The sequence below is a fragment of the Osmerus eperlanus genome, chromosome 5 (assembly GCF_963692335.1).
Source record: "Osmerus eperlanus chromosome 5, fOsmEpe2.1, whole genome shotgun sequence".
NCBI classification, from domain to species: Eukaryota; Metazoa; Chordata; class Actinopteri; order Osmeriformes; family Osmeridae; genus Osmerus; species Osmerus eperlanus.
Genome location: NC_085022.1, coordinates 22,358,688 through 22,377,579, shown reverse-complemented (window position 1 = coordinate 22,377,579; position 18,892 = coordinate 22,358,688). Strand labels below are relative to the sequence as shown.

The 18,892-nt window shown below is 50.8% G+C and overlaps 1 protein-coding gene across 2 annotated transcripts in view; it reads right to left on the bottom strand.

Annotated features, from left to right (window-relative positions):
* mob2a (MOB kinase activator 2a) overlaps positions 1 to 18,658 on the bottom strand; it is a 44,270-nt gene extending 25,612 nt beyond the window's left edge. The window contains exon 1 of one of the 2 annotated variants that reach the window (XM_062462725.1): positions 18,102 to 18,658. In XM_062462725.1, coding sequence (XP_062318709.1) covers positions 18,102 to 18,118 — 17 coding nt within the window. In that variant the 5' untranslated portion in view covers positions 18,119 to 18,658. Of the gene's footprint in view, positions 1 to 2,509; positions 2,964 to 18,101 lie in introns of those variants that run through there. The other variant, XM_062462724.1, reaches the window with a different exon arrangement.
* Between the last annotated feature and the right edge of the window lie 234 nt (positions 18,659 to 18,892).

Here is an 18,892-nt window from a genome sequence, read left to right as displayed (position 1 = left end):
GATGTTAAGGACTTCTCTCTACTACACCTTTCTCTCCCTCTCTCTCCCCACCCCTTTGCACCTCCCAGGATCTCTCTCCTATGCTAACCCACTCTATCGCATGCTCACTCTCTCATATCTTCCAACCAAGAATGGAGAGGCTCTCTACGTCAGATGGAATATCGTACTGAACAGTGCATGCACCCATGTGAGTGTGTGTGTTCAAGGAGACAGACAGCAGAGGATGAACATTTTCATGATAAGACAGACCAGTCACACAGAGCCTGCACTGAACACACTCAATGTGAGACCCCGGCACTGGCTCCAGCACCACCGAGCACGCCACCTCCAGACCCGCACCGAGCACGCCACCTCCAGACCCCGCACCGAGCACGCCACCTCCAGACCCCGCACCGAGCACGCCACCTCCAGACCCCACACCGAGCACGCCACCTCCAGACCCCACACCGAGCACGCCACCTCCAGACCCCACACCGAGCACGCCACCTCCAGACCCCACACCGAGCACGCCACCTCCAGACCCCACACCGAGCACGCACCTCCAGACCCCACACCGAGCACGCCACCTACAGACCCCACACCGAGCACGCCACTCCAGACCCCGCACCGAGCACGCCACCTCCAGACCCCACACCGAGCACGCCACCTCCAGACCCCACACCGAGCACGCCACCTCCAGACCCCGCACCGAGCACGCCACCTCCAGACCCCACACCGAGCACGCCACCTCCAGACCCCACACCGAGCACGCCACCTCCAGACCCCTCACTACTGCAGCACTACACAGACGCGTGTGTGCAGCTCAGGGTTGGGTTCGATAGTAACGGGGACAAAGCGATGGATCTCCAGAGGTCTATATTATATAAGAGGGACAGTTCTGTGTTCTGTTCAGTTCTCAACTCACGCAGTGAGAGGGGGGGGTGGGTGGGGGGTAAGGGTAAGGGTGGACAGCCTTGCTGACAGTAACCAGACCTATCATGATCTAAAACACACACAGAGAGGGAGGGAGGACGCTGTAGGCTACTTCCTGTTCCTCCTCCTCTTATTTCTCTCCTTTATTGGATGAAAGATGGGAAGAGGAGCTACAGTTGCACACTAAACCACTTTCAGATCCAATGACATCACTCCCCAGCACCCCCACACACAGTCCTCCCTCCGTCGCCAAGTGCCACTTCTGGTAAGACTTTTAAATTACCCCCCTCAAACCTGCATGCGCAAACGAACAAACAAGCACACACCGTTCTCTACACACCACGACATTTTAGCAGAGCGACAGCAGTGCTCATATGTAAACGGAGTGTGTGTGTGTGTGTGTGTGTGTGTATAGAACTCGTAAGTCTCCTTTGTGTTTCAGCCGTGTGTGTGTGTGTGTGTGGGCAGAGAAGGGCTCCACCTGATAAGGGCAGAAGGAGCACTGTACCAGCTAGGAAGGGAAGGAAACAGCCATTACCTCAACACTCACTTTCAACAAATAAAATGTGTGTGTCAGGTTAAATATTCGTTTTTGGGTGTACTCTTGAAAGAAAGACTTGTCAGCACATGCAAATAAATATAAAATAAGGTAATTAGCCATAGTTTTTACCAAGGCTGGATTTAACTGGTTTAAAATTGGAGGAAGTCTGCTGTGCTTGGTGGATGGAGGAGGAATACAAAGACAAGTCTATTCATTAAACTTGTGACTTAGAGATAATATAATGTGGTGAGGGAATGAATCCTTGCTATGGGTAAGGGAGAACTCGTGACTGGGGTTTCAAACAGTTAGGACATGAATGGACCACACTAGCCCTCATGTGGAGAGACAGAGACAGACACAGAGAGACAGAGAGAGAGACAGAGAGAGACAGAGAGAGACAGAGACAGAGACAGAGACAGAGAGATGTGAGAGAAGAGAGAGAGAGAGAGAGAGAGAGAGAGAGAGAGAGAGAGATGAGAGAGAGAGAGAGATGAGAGAGAGAGAGAGAGAGAGAGAGAATTGCTAGGTGATGGAGCCAAAGGGAGGCATGTCCCTGAAGGGTAGAAGCCTCCAGGCTGCTGATACTATGTCATAAGGATGGGTAGCACGTTTCAGATTCCTCTCATTTAAGGAAAGAAAACAAGAGAGACAAAGAGAAATAAAGAGAGGAAAACCATGAGGCAACGTGACCACCCCTATAAGCAAGACAGCCTACTGGTTACGGCGGTCTAACCTGCAACACACGTGGCACTACAAAAGGCAAGGGTGTAAGAGGGTGATTTGATTACGTCAACCATCAGACACGATGATGAATTATTATCTGTAAGGTACGTTATTCGCGACAACTGATGCTGTCCAAACCATCTCCACGTTCTTAAACAAAGGAAACACAGAAAATCCAACCGCAGCAAAACGAGCAAATACGACGTTAGACATGCCTAGCATTTGTACACAAAAAGGGAGCTTTTTCTGAATCATTCATCAGTAAACATCTAACTAACCCCCTCCCTAGATACGAGAAGTAACCCGAGAAGTCATCGAGCTAAAGCCCCTTACCTATTTAAAGTATAGGAGCCATTCCTTTTAAACCTCATCCCGGACGTTAGGAATCGGATAAAGAAATCCAGAATTGTTAGCGTTTAGCTTTCGGTGCTCCTCGAAAACGACCGCGTCTGACGGCGGCAGACTCAGGAACAATACAGGCAGAACGGATGAGTCCTCGTGCAGACCGCTCTCTTCTTCTGTTCTCTCTATCGCTCCTTGAGGTCCTCCGCCCCTCTCGCTGCCCCAGCCTCTACTGGGCAGGGTTTTGAAGTCGAGTGCAAACCGATAGGTGGTCTCGGAGATGTCACAACAACAAACGAGCGATTAAACAAAACCATTGGATCGTTACAGATCGCTAGTCGAAACTATAATCTCGATCATTTAAGCTGCTTTGTGTCCACAGACAATGACGTAAATCACAGCAACTCTGTCAAGGTGTAAGTGGTCTCGCAGATTCCACGTAACTTTAAAGGAGTTATTAATGTTATACAACCATTAGCCTACTACAATATACCATCAGTCATTACTCCCCCCCAAAACGATGTACGCTACAAAGATTCCAGAAACGACGGACGCAAAAAATATTGCATCCGCTTCTGTTTCAAAATATTAAAAAAATATGTTTAGCTTTTTCCATCCAAACATAGAGGACGCACTCGTCATCTCACGTTTCAAGAGCGTTTCCTATCTGGCAGACTATATTTTGCCGCCAGCGGTAAGAGGCAGAGGACAGAACAGTTTCCAAAGATGCACTTGTCAACAACTGAAGGGTGAGACGGAGATTTGAGCCGAGAATAGACATGAGCATCCATTAATACCGTCTAAACCCATTGGCTCACCGCAAGCGCGTGTTTGTGTGATGGACTCCTTGTCCTATACCTTACAATAATGTGTAAATTTCTATGAAAAAATGACCAATACACATTCGACAATGCCTTTAAATCACCTTTCAGTCAAAGAATGGCTCTTCCAGGGCCATAGAAACTACCTCCCTTACCTTTAAGACTGATGTGCTGACAGGTTAAAGGTGTAGCCCCGACTGTCCTGGCAACACGCTGGTCCAGTTTACCCCAAACATAAACCCCCAAATTATGCATTAAATGTCTGACAATATGACTGAACTTGCTCTTTATTTAATTAGTCACCACAGTGACTAGGAACAAGGGTTGAATATTGACCACAGTCAATAGAAAAATAGGACATTAAAGACTTTGTTTTGACATAGGCAAGATTTAAAATTGGTGCAGGAGGGGGGGGTTAAGAGACAACCTGAAATTGTGCATGATTGAGTGCAAGTGTGTTTGTTTGAGAGAGAGTGCAGCTAAAGCTGTTTACAGTTGGCACAAGATTAGTTAGTGAGACACAGACAAGTGATTGTCAGTATATTTAGAAAGGCTATCACAGTGTCACACTGGTTGCCTTGGACAGGGTTGCATTAGACCTCGAGACACACTGGTTAGGAAGAGAGGAAGGAAGGAGTTTGGAAAGAAAGCATTAAAATGGAAGGATGAAAGAAGTGAAGAATAACACAGATGGATGGAGAGAACAGACATCAACAGTACAGACTTCACTGCTTACTGCATGTGTGTGTGTGCACATGTTGTGTGTGTGTCCACATGTTGTGTGTGTGTGTGTGTGTGTGTGTGTAGTTACCGGCTCTTAACTCTCTGCTGCATCCACTGCTCTTTCCTACAACAGAGCAGTGCAGCTCCCAGGTGTGTGTGTGTGTGTGTGTGTGTGAGAGTAAGGGGGGCAAAGGGGAGGGGAGACCAGAAAAACAGCGTAGCACCGAAGCGCTGATCAATCGCTTTCAGCCCCCCCCCCTCCCCCCGGTCCTCACCCCCCTCACTGCAGAGTTACGTAACCAACACTGTGGGCGGAGAGGCTGGAAGAGGGAAGTAGGGAGGAATAAGTATTAAGGGAGAAGAGAAAAGGTAGGAGGGGGAGGAGAGGGGAGTGCAGACCCATGATAAACCAGGCCCTCCTTTTGTCCATTTCCTTCACCTACTCATTCTTTCCTTCCCTCCATTCATACCAGCCCTTCACTACTCCCCTGAATCACTCTTTTCTCCTCAGTCATTCATCCTCTCACTGTCTCTCTTTCCCCCTCACAGCATCCCTACCCCCCTCTTTCCCCCCAAACACATCAAGACCTCAGTTTGTTGTTTCTTCACCCTCTTCACTGTGACGACAATCGCCGTGACAACCACCACCATCTTTTTAACCCTTGTCATCACCAGTAGCAGGGAGAAAAGTGTATATTCTTTTACTGCTTAAGACACCAGGCCAAGAACATAGATCTTACCCGAACTATGTTCTCTCTCTCCTCCCTCCTCTCTCTCCTCCCTCCTCTCTATCCACCCTCCTCTCTCTCTCCACCCTCCTCTCTATCCACCCTCCTCTCTCTCTCCACCCTCCTCTCTCTCCTCCCTCCTCTCTCTCTCTCTCTCTATACCCTCCTCTCTCCAACCTCCTCTCTCTCCACCCTCCTCTCTCTCTCCTCCCTCCTCTCTCTCTCTCCTCCCTCCTCTCTCTCTCTCTCTCCTCCCTCCCTCCCTCTCTCTCTCTCCTCCCTCCTCCTCTCTCTCTCCTCCCTCCTCCCTCCTCCCTCCTCCCTCCTCTCTCTCCTCCCTCCTCTCTCTCCTCCCTCCTCCTCCTCCCTCTCCCTCCTCCTCCTCTCTCCTCTCTCCTCTCTCCTCTCTCCTCTCTCCTCTCTCCTCTCTCTCTCTCTCTCTCTCTCTCTCTCTCTCTCTCTCTCTCTCTCTCTCTCTCTCTCTCTCTCTCTCTCTCTCTCTCTCTCTCTCTCTCTCTCTCTCTCTCTCTCTCTCTCTCTCTCTTCTCTCTCTCTCTCTCTCTCTCTCCTCCTCCTCCTCTCTCTACACCCTCCTCTCTCTCTACACCCTCCTCTCTCTCCTCCCTCCTCCTCTCTCTACACCCTCCTCCTCTCTCTACACCCTCCTCTCTCCCTCTCCACCCTCCTCTCTCTTTCTATGTTCCTGTCATGGTGACCGTTCTAGGCAAAATACACATGTCACTGTGTGCCAGGTCTGCTAACAGCACATGGTGATGCTGATAAACACTGACAGTCTGTGACAACACCAACCCTCAAGACATAATCACTCGAGTTGGACTGAACCTGTAGCCCTGGCATGTAGACAGACGCACATGCACGCACACTTTTCAGCAGGGGCCAGGGCTGGGAGGTCGGAATGAAAGAGCCTACAGAGAGAGAGGCAGGCAGACAGACAGACGCCAGGGGTCTATGTTCAACCTACAGCTCAAACTATCCTAAAGAGAAGGCAGCCGTAACTCATCTTATATAGCTGCTCCTTGTGTCTCTAGGAGGAAAATAACACGATAGAAACTGGGCCGGGGCCAAAATGGCCACTCCTGTTCCACTATTAATATTGGCAACTCATCTTCTGTCTTTACACAAACTCTGAGGCACATGTGAATGCTAGGGGGGTGCTGGAAGAACCTTAGACTGAGCTGGGCTGCACCCACGTGCAGTGCAATTATCTTGTGATTCTTTAGAACAATTCCACTCTTGAGCAGGAAATTGCATGTCACTCAATCCATACTGTGATACTTCTTCAGGAAATTGTTCTTGCCTACCTGGTCCTCTCCTCATGTCTGTTCGGACGATCCTGTTACTGGAGATGTTTCCTGCATGGACTGCCCTCGCCCAGAAGACTCACAGGGAAACGGTGGTGATGGACTGCTGTGCTCTGGCGCCTCCTGCTGTTCATCAGGAGTAACTACAATTCTAGGTCTGAGAGGCAGGGTAGCAGGTTCCTTCCTTCCTGTCTGTCTGTCTACCTGCCTGTCTGTCTCATTGTCTGCCTGTCTGTTTGCCTGCAGCTGGTTTGCTGTCTAACAGCAAACAGGCCTACAAAGGCCTAGTGAGGCCTTGGCCTGTAGGCCACCACAGAAGAAGAGAGGGAGGACAGGAAGTCTGAGGGGAAGAGAGAAGCTACTAATAACTGCCTGACTCGTATGCTGTGGCTGGACTGACAGAGATAAAGATAAGAGATAAAGATAAGAGACAGAGAAGAGGATGTGAGGAGCGGCTGATGATTGGCAGGTACGAGGTCTGGTACTGCTGGTGTGCCGCTGGAGCTGGTCATGTGACAGGGGTGAGATTCCAGAGCCCACACTACACTCAGCTAAGGGCAGCACTGTTACACAACAGCAAGATCCGCTATCACACTCAATGTCTCTCTCTCTCTCCCCTCTCTTTCCATTCTTACCCACTTTCTCCTTCAAGTCTCCTTCACAGACACCACTAAACACCTCAGGGACATGTAACCCAATTCATTTCTGTTCTTCATGAAAAGGAGAAGTCATTATTGATACGCTTGACCAAAAATATACACATTTGCAGCACTTCAACATGTTTATTTTCTGCACCAAAGGTAAAGCTGACAGGGACTCTACTGCACCCGTGTGCTAGTGTTAGGTATAACACCCATGTTGTCCCATCTCCATACACCTGAGTGCTTCTAGCCATCTTACCCTGCCTGGAGTTATCTTATCAAACATTAATTATATGTGAAAGCAATTTCATCTACAGTTGTAGAAGTTCTGAACCCTGAGAAGGGTGGGTCCTCCCACACCATACACACACACAACTGAGAACTCCACAGCATGATTATGTAACAGTGTGTGTGCTGTGTGTGTAGTTTGGGGGGAAAGGGGGGGCCTGTGTGCGCTCCAGTGCCCTCAATCCAGCACCGTCTCTACAGAACTCCAGAGCTAGTGCCCTGGACTCAGGTGAGAGTGCTGCATGCTGCAACACAGCCGTTCATGTGCTGCATGCTGCAACACAGCCGCTCAGGTGAGAGTGCTGCATGCTGCAAGAGAGCCGCTCAGGTGAGAACGCTGCATCCTGCAACACAGCCGCTCAGGTGAGAGTACTGCATGCTGCAAGAGAGCCGCTCAGGTGAGAACGCTGCATCCTGCAACACAGCCGCTCAGGTGAGAGTACTGCATGCTGCAAGAGAGCCGCTCAGGTGAGAACGCTGCATCCTGCAACACAGCCGCTCAGGTGAGAGTGCTGCATGCTGCAAGAGAGCCGCTCAGGTGAGAGTACTGCATGCTGCAAGAGAGCCGCTTATCTGGAGCTCCAGGTTATGATTTCTGAAGAGAGACAACATTGCTGATGAGTTTTTCAAATGTATTCTTTGGGCCCTTTGAGCAGCACAAACTGAGTGGCATCTATGCTCCCCTGAACCCTGCAGGCCAGATAAGATGCCATATAATACACACACACACACACACACACACACACACACACACACACACACACACACACACACACACACACACACACACACACACACACACACACACACACACACACACACACACACACACACACACACACACACACACCCCTGCCTTGCCACAGACTTGTATTGGAGGTGTAAATCCAGGTTTAGTTGTGACTGTCACTCACAGCATATTAGGCCAGTAAAACAAAGAGAAACATTGATTTCCCCTAGAAGCCTGTGTAGCGGCTAATTACCAGCTATATAATACACCAGAGGACAGGACAGGGGGTGAGGGCGTGGGTGGTCAACTATAAATATCAAATGACTGTGTTCCTGTCCTCTGACCACACTTCTTTCTCCTCTTTCGCTTCTCATCGTTTATCTCTCTGCTCCAACAGTCTCAGGCCTCTATCTGAGGAGAACAGCCTGCCCACTACGGCTTCCTGGTTCCCCTGCCTGTAAGCCACCTCCACCCAGAACAATGAGGAGGAAGGAAAGTCCAAAAGGACAGAATTGGGTGGGGAGGGACACACACACACACACAGGAACGATTAAGTCTCACACACTTGCCCTCTCTCATGCTCTCTCTCTCTCTCTCTCTCTCTCTCTCTCTCTCTCTCTCTCTCTCTCTCTCTCTCTCTCTCTCTCTCTCTCTCTCTCTCTCACACACGCGCACACACACACACACACACACACGTTAACCACACGCCGGGTGTGTGTAGGCCCACGTAGCATGCCTCAAACATGATGACAAATGGCCTCATCCTGCAGAACGCCCCACCGCGCCGCAAAGTCATCCCGATAATCAATAATGTGCCGACTGGTGTTGCAGCCCTGCAGGGGCCAGAGTGAGAGTGTTCTCCAGCAGGTGGTCTGAAGGCATGGGGCTCTGTAGAGCAGGTACCCCAGCCTCAGGACCTGGAGCGGATGTCACCGCGTCACTTGTCAGTATCACTTCCTCCCACATGGGAGTTTGTTGAGTTCATTGCTTTTTGCCACTGAAAAGATGGCAATACAATAACGCAAGTGGGCGCTTTTTATGAATGAAGGTCACACAATGTCACACAGACCAGTGAGGAAAGCGAGACAACTGGAGGTGAGCGTCAGTGTGACCTCACATAAACTCTCTTATATGATGTCTGTTCGTACCTAGCTGGCCATCACAACTGGACAGAATGAAAGGTCATGTGACAGAAAGAGAGGTCATGTGACAGAGAGGTCATGTGAGAGTGTGTCTCCTCAGGAAGAGCTACAGATTAGCTCACCAAGGCAGACAAAACCCAGTCTTACTCAACCACAGCAAACGGATGTGGGAATGTCAGCACCTTCCTTGGAACGAGCAAACGTGCACACGCTCACGCTCACCTGGACCTAAGCCATGGAACTCTGCCCTAACAGACAATGCTGCTGCAAGGTAGCATGGGCAGAGCTAAAGCTGCACTCATCGCCTGTGATTCCAACCACAGACAGCGAATGAAAACAGTAAATACTGAATGAGAATGATGTTCCTCATATGGGCACCCCTGGACTAGACCAACCCCTCTCAACTCCAATTAAAACACACACTGATAAATTGTATGTACTGTATTTGAGGAGGAGAAACTGACTTCATAGAGAACAGAGGAGATGAGGGATGGGTGGAGGATGAGGGATGGGTGGAGGATGAGGGATGGGTGGAGGATGAGGGATGGGTGGAGGATGAGGGATGGGTGGAGGATGAGGGATGGGTGGAGGATGAGGGATGGGTGGAGGATGAGGGATGGATGGAGGATGAGGGATGGGTGGAGGGAGAGAGGAGTAATTCATGGCCCGGGATGTCAGTAGATAGAAGGATGGCCTTCATCCTGTTTTCCTGATCTGCTGTCCCAGGCTTCATCACTCCATCTCTCCCTGTTTTCCTTCCTCTCTCCGTGTCTCTCCCTCTGCTCACTCGGCCCTTCAGCCTCATTGACCCATCTGACAGACGCTATAAATCACCCAGACCCTCTCCCCTCCACTGCATCTGCCTGTGAAGCGCTCCACTCTGCCCCATGTATCCTGCCAGCTAACAGCCAGCTAACAGCCTGCTGTGGGAGGCAACCAGGGTTAGCTAGCTATCAGCCACTACCTGTTAGCTCCAAGTTGTTAGTCACTAGTTAGCCACAACCTATTTTACGGTTAAGCATGATACTCTATTATCCTAAATGAGTCACTGAATACTTATTAAATCACAAATAGAACAATTTAACTTAATATAGAATATACATATAAAATGCTGCCTATTAACTTATACAGTATATTTACTCCCATATCAGTGCATATCCACTGACACTAATATGCTCCCTGTAATAGGCCCATATTGTTTGATAAATATGTTGGGCTCTGCAAAAAAGATAGTCACTCCCCTCATCCCCCCTGTCCCCTGTCCCCCCCCCTCCTCTCCTCTCCCCCCTCCTCTCCTCTCCCCCCTCCTCTCCTCTCCCCCCTCCTCTGCTCTCCCCCCTCCTCTCCTCTCCCCCCTCTCCTGCTCTCCCCCCTCCTCTGCTCTCCCCCCTCTCCTCTCCTCTCCCCCCTCTCCTCTCCCCCCTCCTCTCCCCGCTCCTCTGCTCTCCCCCCTCCTCTGCTCTCCCCCCTCCTATCCTCTCCTCTGCCCCCTCCTATCCTCTCCTCTCCCCCCTCCTCTCCCCTCTCCTCTCCTCTCCCCTCTCCTCTCCCCCCTCCCCTCCTCTCCTCTCCTCTCCCCACATCACAGGGCTTCAATCCCACAGAGCGAGTGTTGAGGAGCCTCTCCTCCCTGCATGTGTCCCTCCCTCCTCCCTCCCTGTATCAGGAAGCAGTGAAGATGTCAGCTCCATATGTGCAGAGCGCTGCCACACGGACGGCTAGAGAACCATCTGGAAGCCAGGACTCTGTCAGGCACCACGCTCCGCCTCTCCCACCCTTTAATCTGACCGCTTCTCTCCCATCACACACACACACACACACTGCCCCTCCCTCACCGGAGGGCTCTCTTTCACACACATACACACCTGTGTAGAAGTACTATATTACACACATTATTGGCTCCCCTCCCACATATAACATATTCCAAAATGCCACCCGGCCTCTCACACTGACCCTCTCAGCCTCACACACTGACCCTCTCAGCCTCACACACTGACCCTCTCAGCCTCACACACTGACCCTCTCAGCCTCTCACACTGACCCTCTCAGCCTCACACACTGACCCTCTCAGCCTCTCACACTGACCCTCTCAGCCTCACACACTGACCCTCTCAGCCTCACACACTGACCCTCTCAGCCTCACACACTGACCCTCTCAGCCTCACACACACTGACCCTCTCAGCCTCACACACCGACCCTCTCAGCCTCACACACTGACCCTCTCAGCCTCACACACTGACCCTCTCAGCCTCACACACTGACCCTCTCAGCCTCACACACTGACCCTCTCAGCCTCACACACCGACCCTCTCAGCCTCACACACTGACCCTCTCAGCCTCACACACTGACCCTCTCAGCCTCACACACCGACCCTCTCAGCCTCACACACTGACCCTCTCAGCCTCACACACTGACCCTCTCAGCCTCACACACACTGACCCTCTCAGCCTCACACACTGACCCTCTCAGCCTCACACACTGACCCTCTCAGCCTCACACACTGACCCTCTCAGCCTCACACACACTGACCCTCTCAGCCTCACACACTGACCCTCTCAGCCTCACACACTGACCCTCTCAGCCTCACACACTGACCCTCTCAGCCTCACACACACTGACCCTCTCAGCCTCACACACTGACCCTCTCAGCCTCACACACTGACCCTCTCAGCCTCACACACTGACCCTCTCAGCCTCACACACTGACCCTCTCAGCCTCACACACCGACCCTCTCAGCCTCACACACCGACCCTCTCAGCCTCACACACCGACCCTCTCAGAGCTGGGCTGGTTGAAAGACAGAAGTCACCTGTTTATTCTCTAGAAGTTCATGACCTTCAAAACGGCCTGCAAAAAGACAACCACATGGTACAGTCAGAAGTATTGTGTGTGTGTGTGTGTGTGTGTGTAGGAGGGCATACACATGACTAGACTAATATTTTTTTCTCTCTCTCTCCTAACCCCTGTGCATCACAGGGCAAGTTCAAACATGCAGGATGTGCCCCATAGTGACCACACCCATGACATCACCATCAACTTCCTGTCAGTCCTGGGCTTAACAGTATGCAGCTGGAGCCAGGACTTCAACCCACAATGGTGCTCAGGACAGTTTCAAGTCCCGTTGCTCCGAACATAGCCTGTGTGTGCCCTCGTGTGAGGGTGTGCGGTGCAAGTGTGTGTGTGTGTGTGTGTGTGTGTGTGTGTGTGTGTGTGTGTGTGTGTGTGTGTGTGTGTGAAAGCTTGCATGACAGTATGTGTTCTGGCTGCCACCTGGCTGCTAGTTGATGCAACGCAGCGTCCGTTAATCCAATTACCACCGAGTGCAGCCTACTGCCCTCACCTTCACTACCAAGGACAAACCGTCCCAGCACCGTAGCTAAGCTAACCCAGTCAGGCACCCTGCTGGCTGGCTAGTAGCTGCACCACACGGAGCTAACTTCAGGGTGACCTGTAAGCTTTCATAGGCATAGAAGAATGCAAACCCAGAGTCATGGAGCTGCTGTAGTCCCTGTGCTGCAGACGAGAGGAGACATTGAGCAGTGGTTGTAGGGCACCTCTGTGACGCAACCAGCCTGTGTGTGTGTGTGTGTGTCTGTGTCTGTGTGTGTGTGTGTGTGTGTGTGTGTGTGTGTGTGTGTGTGTGTGTCTGTGTCTGTGTGTGTGTGTGTGTGTGTGTGTGTGTGTGTGTGTGTGTGTGTGTGTGTGTGTGTGTGTCTGTGTCTGTGTGTGTGTGTGTGTGTGTGTGTGTGTGTGTGTGTATGAGTGTCAGCATGCTGGTTCCCTCCAGATGACCGTGTCCCTAATGTCACTGAGTAGAACAGGAGGAAGCGGCGTCACCACTTCCTGCCTCACGTGCTAACTGAGCGGTTAGCTCGCTAGGCTAGTTGTGAGCGTCGTAAGTGTTGAGGCTGTGCGTAGACACACACAAAGAGAGAGAGAGAGAGGATGACAGAGGGGGGAAACTGTGAGAGGGAAATGTGGATGTCTTGCTGTCATGTGACATGCTGCTTCTCTGTTGACAGTGGCAGGGCAGCTCAGAGCGTTTCCAACGAGTAAACATGAGAACAGAGAACGCTCCCTTGCTTCTGCCAAACAAAACAGAACACACACACGTGTATGTATGTGCTCCACCCACCAATACCATTTACCAGAATCTGGTTGAGCTAATCACAACCGCTTATTTGATATGGGGAAGGTTTATTACGTTGATTGTTCAGAGTAATGCTGTTGAGGCATTTCTTTCGTAAACAACCAAGATGACGTTTCTCTGCTCTGACTGGTTGTATCTATCCAATTCTATCTAATTGGTTCAGGGACATTTTGGCCAATGCCCAATGACAATGCGTCTTGGAAATCAAAAAATGAACTCAGAGTTTCCAGACCCATTTGCATTAGTAATGAGAAACAGGACTAGCTAACCCCAACACACTAACAGCTATACTTCAGTTGTCCAGGACTGTCTCCAGGCCGCCACAGGCATCATGTTAGGTTGCGCCTTCTGATAGCTGATCTTGTGGAGTGGTGTTGGGTTGCACCACGCCCCCTGCCTGTGTCGCCCTAGGGCATTTTAAAGACCATGCACGCAAACATGCGTGAGCTGCAAAAAAGGGCAGTGCGCTGAAAGCATGTTTGATACACCTCTGGTCGTCACGCACACGGGCGAGCGAGCGGGCGAGCGACAGCAGCAGTCACCTTCTGACCCCCAACTCCTGCATGGAGAGAGCACAGCTAAAGTGCAGAGTCATTCGATCACCTCAGCAGTGTTCTGTGGTACTTAAGCCCCACTTCCTCAGCATGCTCTGTCCTGGAGAACCACAGACCCACGTCTGACCCAGCTGACCCGCCGACTGATGGGTCAGACCATCCTGGCTGGGTCCACCTCACAAAGTGGCGTCACCTTTCTATGACAGCTGAGGTCATCGTCCAAATTGTCGATCTATTAACTCTGACAGCTGGACTTTTATGGTGAGCAGCCTGCTTCTCTGAAGACAGTTCGGGGTGGGGGGGGTGGGCGTGCAGCACAATGTGATGCAAGGCTGCGTGATGCAGTCCTCCAGCCCCAGTCCATGAGGTCACAGCCTCCACAGGCCCCGGAGCCCCCTTCTGCACGACAAGACTGACTGCCCCCGTATCCCAAAATTAGCAGGCCAGTTCTAATGAGCACTCGTGCTTGCAGCACAGGCAGCACTGACAGAGGGTCAGGATGTTGCAAGCTGCTAAATGAAGACTGCAGCCTGACTGGGAGAGAGGAAGGATTCTTGTTAATAACTCTTTCCTGAATTAGCAGACTTCACTCCTTTCCCAGATCTTCCCTCTATGCTGCGGTCCTTAAGCACTCATGACTGAAACTGCAGAAATGCAATAGGTAGGCTAAAACTGCAGATGGGTCCTTGGGTCCCTTCAAACCAGCCTAGCCATAACCAGTCCCCTCTAGTTCTGGACCCTGCTAGCTAACATACCCCTGGAAGCCAGACTAGCCATGGGTCCTGCTAGCTAACATACCCCTGGAAGCCCCACTAGCCATGGGTCCTGCTAGCTAACACAGCCCTGGAAGCCCCACTAGCCATGGGTCCTGCTAGCTAACACAGCCCTGGAAGCCCCACTAGCCATGGGTCCTGCTAGCTAACACAGCCCTGGAAGCCCCACTAGCCATGGGTCCTGCTAGCTAACACAGCCCTGGAAGCCCCACTAGCCATGGGTCCTGCTAGCTAACACAGCCCTGGAAGCCCCACTAGCCATGGGTCCTGCTAGCTAACACAGCCCTGGAAGCCCCACTAGCCATGGGTCCTGCTAGCTAACACAGCCCTGGAAGCCCCACTAGCCATGGGTCCTGCTAGCTAACACAGCCCTGGAAGCCCCACTAGCCATGGGTCCTGCTAGCTAACACAGCCCTGGCCATGTGTCCCCCTGGGCTCTGTATGGCCACTCTCCCTGCTCTGCGTGGCTGAGCTGCCCTGCATCAACAGCAGCCAAGCACGCACACGTCTCCCTGCATCAGGGAAGAGAGAGAAAGTGTGTGTGTGTGTTGGGGGGCCCACAGGCTCTTTTGGAAGTCAACAAACCAATAAGATGGCCAATGAGTCCCAGCTTCTTGGTTTAGCATGCCGTGCATACAGGCTGGCACCGCTGGAGCTAACCACCATGGCACTGGAACCCTGGCCCTAACGACTACAGCATGGCACTGGAACCCTGGCCCTAACGACTACAGCATGGCAGTGGAACCCTGGCCCTAACGACTACAGCATGGCACTGGAACCCTGGCCCTAACGACTACAGCATGGGACTGGAACCCTGCCCCTAACGACTACAGCATGGGACTGGAACCCTGGCCCTAACGACTACAGCATGGCACTGGAACCCTGGCCCTAACGACTACAGCATGGGACTGGAACCCTGCCCCTAACGACTACAGCATGGGACTGGAACCCTGGCCCTAACGACTACAGCATGGGACTGGAACCCTGGCCCTAACGACTACCGCATGGCAGTGGAACCCTGGCCCTAACGACTACAGCATGGGACTGGAACCCTGGCCTTAACGACTACAGCATGGCACTGGAACCCTGGCCTTAACGACTACAGCATGGCACTGGAACCCTGGCCCTAACGACTACAGCATGGCACTGGAACCCTGGCCCTAACGACTACAGCATGGGACTGGAACCCTGCCCCTAACGACTACAGCATGGGACTGGAACCCTGGCCCTAACGACTACAGCATGGGACTGGAACCCTGGCCCTAACGACTACAGCATGGGACTGGAACCCTGGCCCTAACGACTACAGCATGGGACTGGAACCCTGGCCCTAACGACTACAGCATATCAGTGGAACCCTGGCCCTAACGACTACAGCATGGGACTGGAACCCTGGCCCTAACGACTACAGCATATCAGTGGAACCCTGGCCCTAACGACTACAGCATGGCAATGGAACCCTGGCCCTAACGACTACAGCATGGGACTGGAACCCTGGCCCTAACAACTACAGAACACATGTGGCATGTCCTCACTTAAACCTTGCCCATTAAGACCAGTCATCTCTCTCTTACACACACAGCTCTGACTACTGTATGTGATTATGGTGTGACTAAGTACAATATAAACAGTCTGATATGTCCTTGTGTGTGAGTAAGTCTATTTGGAATTCCCATTATAAACAAACACACAGATCTGAGATCATCTCAAGTCTCTACCCTTACTTGGACCAACAGGGCAAGTCTTTATGGCTGTGTGTGTGTGTGTGTGTGTGTGTGTGTGTGTGTGTGTGTGTGTGTGTGTCAGAGTGATGGGAGAAATGCTTTAAGGTGCGTCTTAGAGAGAGGCTCAGTGACTGGCAGTGTGCTCTAAGGCAGAGAGCAGAGGAAGGGTGGAGGCCTGCTGGCAGGGAGGTGCTCTCCAGCATGACATTCTCCCTGAGAGATAACAGCAAGGATTCTGTCAAACCAAGGCAGGAAACTTCTCTCTCGTGAAATGTTGTGGCATCTTGTTCATGTGGTGGTGATGACAGCTGTCATGTTCTTTGACTTGTTAAGAGAGTAATTCATGGTCTGGTGGCATACCTTTCTCTCTTCCCCAAGAGAGAAAGGTATTTTTTTTTCCCCTAAGGTTGCTGTTATCTAATTGTAGTGAGTTAGATCTAAACGGGTTTACAGTGAAATGTTTGTAATCCAAGTTTAGGACCAACACAGTGTATCCCTGGTCTATGCGGAAGAGGATGGGCAGGCCTAAACAGTCACACCTTCTGGAAACACCTACACCTGTCTGGATTGCTCAATCAAACAATATGCAGCCATCAAGGAACAGACTCATTTTACAACCACAACCACTGTCAGTAGTGTAATCAAAACAACAGCTTCCCCCCAACAACCCTTTTGCAATATCGAGTATAATAGCTTTAAGTCAAAATAAATCTGATAAATTATTCTGGATTGATGACTGTGGGTATTGCAAACGTTAGAGACGGCTAACGAATTATCTTTAGAACGGTGACTTTAAATACAGACCAACACCCAAAAATAAAGTGTCAGGTCGTCAGCACGATAAATGTCAGCGTTGTTTCAACTGAATTAGATAGGATATCACTATCACCAGCTACCATACTGCCACACTCAGCATGACATCTAGTTCAACGACACAGCCTTATAAAACGGAGCTGCGAAGATACACTCTGGAATATCTTTTTAATTTGGTCAAACTAAAATGTACCACTGTGTAGCTTGTGCTAGCCTATCTTCCTTTGTATACCACCAGACACGTACAGTAGGTATGGAACGGTAATAGAACAGCAAGTTAAGTCGCCGGGCCTGTCGTGTTGCAGGCAGCTAAACCATTCAATCCATAGGCTAGCCCCTTAACTATCTAGCTAACGTTACAGTAGCGACCAATCAGTCAGCGTGGAGATAGATAGAGCTAACGTTAGCTCTACTGTACTAGCTAGCCTAACTATCCAAACAATTCATTCAAAGGGAAGCTGGTTCCACCACCAGCTTCCGTGTTGTAGCGTTCGCTAGCATGTACAGTAAGTAAACCGACCTTGCAAATGAAATAGCCTAGCTAGACAAGACTGTAATGCTAATTGTTCTAGGCAGTTAGTTAGCTTACTATATAACCAGTTTAACCTTTCATATACGACAGCCACTATATTAAATCAGACTTACGGTCTGCACCTAAAATAGTTGGCTAGATCTTGCTACGCGACCTAATCTGGGCGCTGTCTATGCAACACCAGGCCACGGGATGCTCAAAATATCGGCTAGTCGGTTTAGGTTAACGTTCCCAGAAATATGTGACTGTGACGGGTAGAATTAGGGTAGTTGAGTACTGTAGCAGGGTATTTGGCCAGACAGAAATGATGTTCTACTACTCCAAATCGGTTAACAACCTATTTTATAGCTGGAAGACCGTACCAAGATCGTCAGTCAGACACAATTTCACAGCATTATCGATAGCGTTGTGTCAACACTGATACCATATCTAATCATTAACTGTCACACAGCTTGGTTGGTGAGTGTGTCACATTGATAACGCTTCAGCTAAACTAATGCTATATATGTTATGCTAGCTAACAACCAGCGGTTCTACTATTTTGGAAATTATATCTGGATTGCTAGGTACTAGGTTGTGTTGGAAATCTGGCAGTCTCACAGATTAAACACATAGTTGGCTAACGCTAGCACTACTTACCCCATTAACCAGTCCATTTTGATGTGTGTCGCTAGGGATAGATCCTCCAAGGGCTGGAGCCGACCCTCTGCTTTATCCAGCCACCCCTTGCTTGACCGCCTGGCCCCAAATCCAGTCGCTCCCCGGATTGGTCTCTCCCCTTTCTTGATGAACACGCTTGTCAAATGTAAAAAAACTATTAAGGATGTCGCGGTTTTTAACCGGAGCTTCTATAGCTCGAGCATGCACTACGTTTGGATCGCAGGTGCTTCACCGATTGCTAGCGAGACGAGCTCAGTATTGACTTTGAGCTCGAAGAAGAGAAGACGAGGAGAGCGGAGTCGGACAACGGTCCACTTTCCGGTCTGGGAGGTATCCCGTGTGTTCGCTCTGCCGCCTCTGTGAGCTGGCAGACCGAATACTCTTCAAGGATTGAGGGGCTGAAATAATTGACAACGACGAGATACCGCTCCTTTATCTATTTCATCTGCACTCTGTCATGAACCCCTTTGCTCCGCTACGGCGATCTCCAGCTGCTAGCTCTAGTTGTGCTACGAACGAAATCCGGAAGTAAACACAGATCCGACGCTGCCCCCCTCCCGTGTTCGTCCGCGGATATGCGACGTCACACGGAGTATACCGATGGGATATGTAGTTGAAGAAGAATTGGCTGATCGTCGAGGTCATCAATCATCACCATCTATGATGTCGGTATACAAGCCGAGCTCCATTCACGTCTTTCATTATAGTTAGAGCTAATCAAGGGGTGCTAGTATAGTGTTTGGCTGGAGCGAAAGCTTGCACACCCAGTA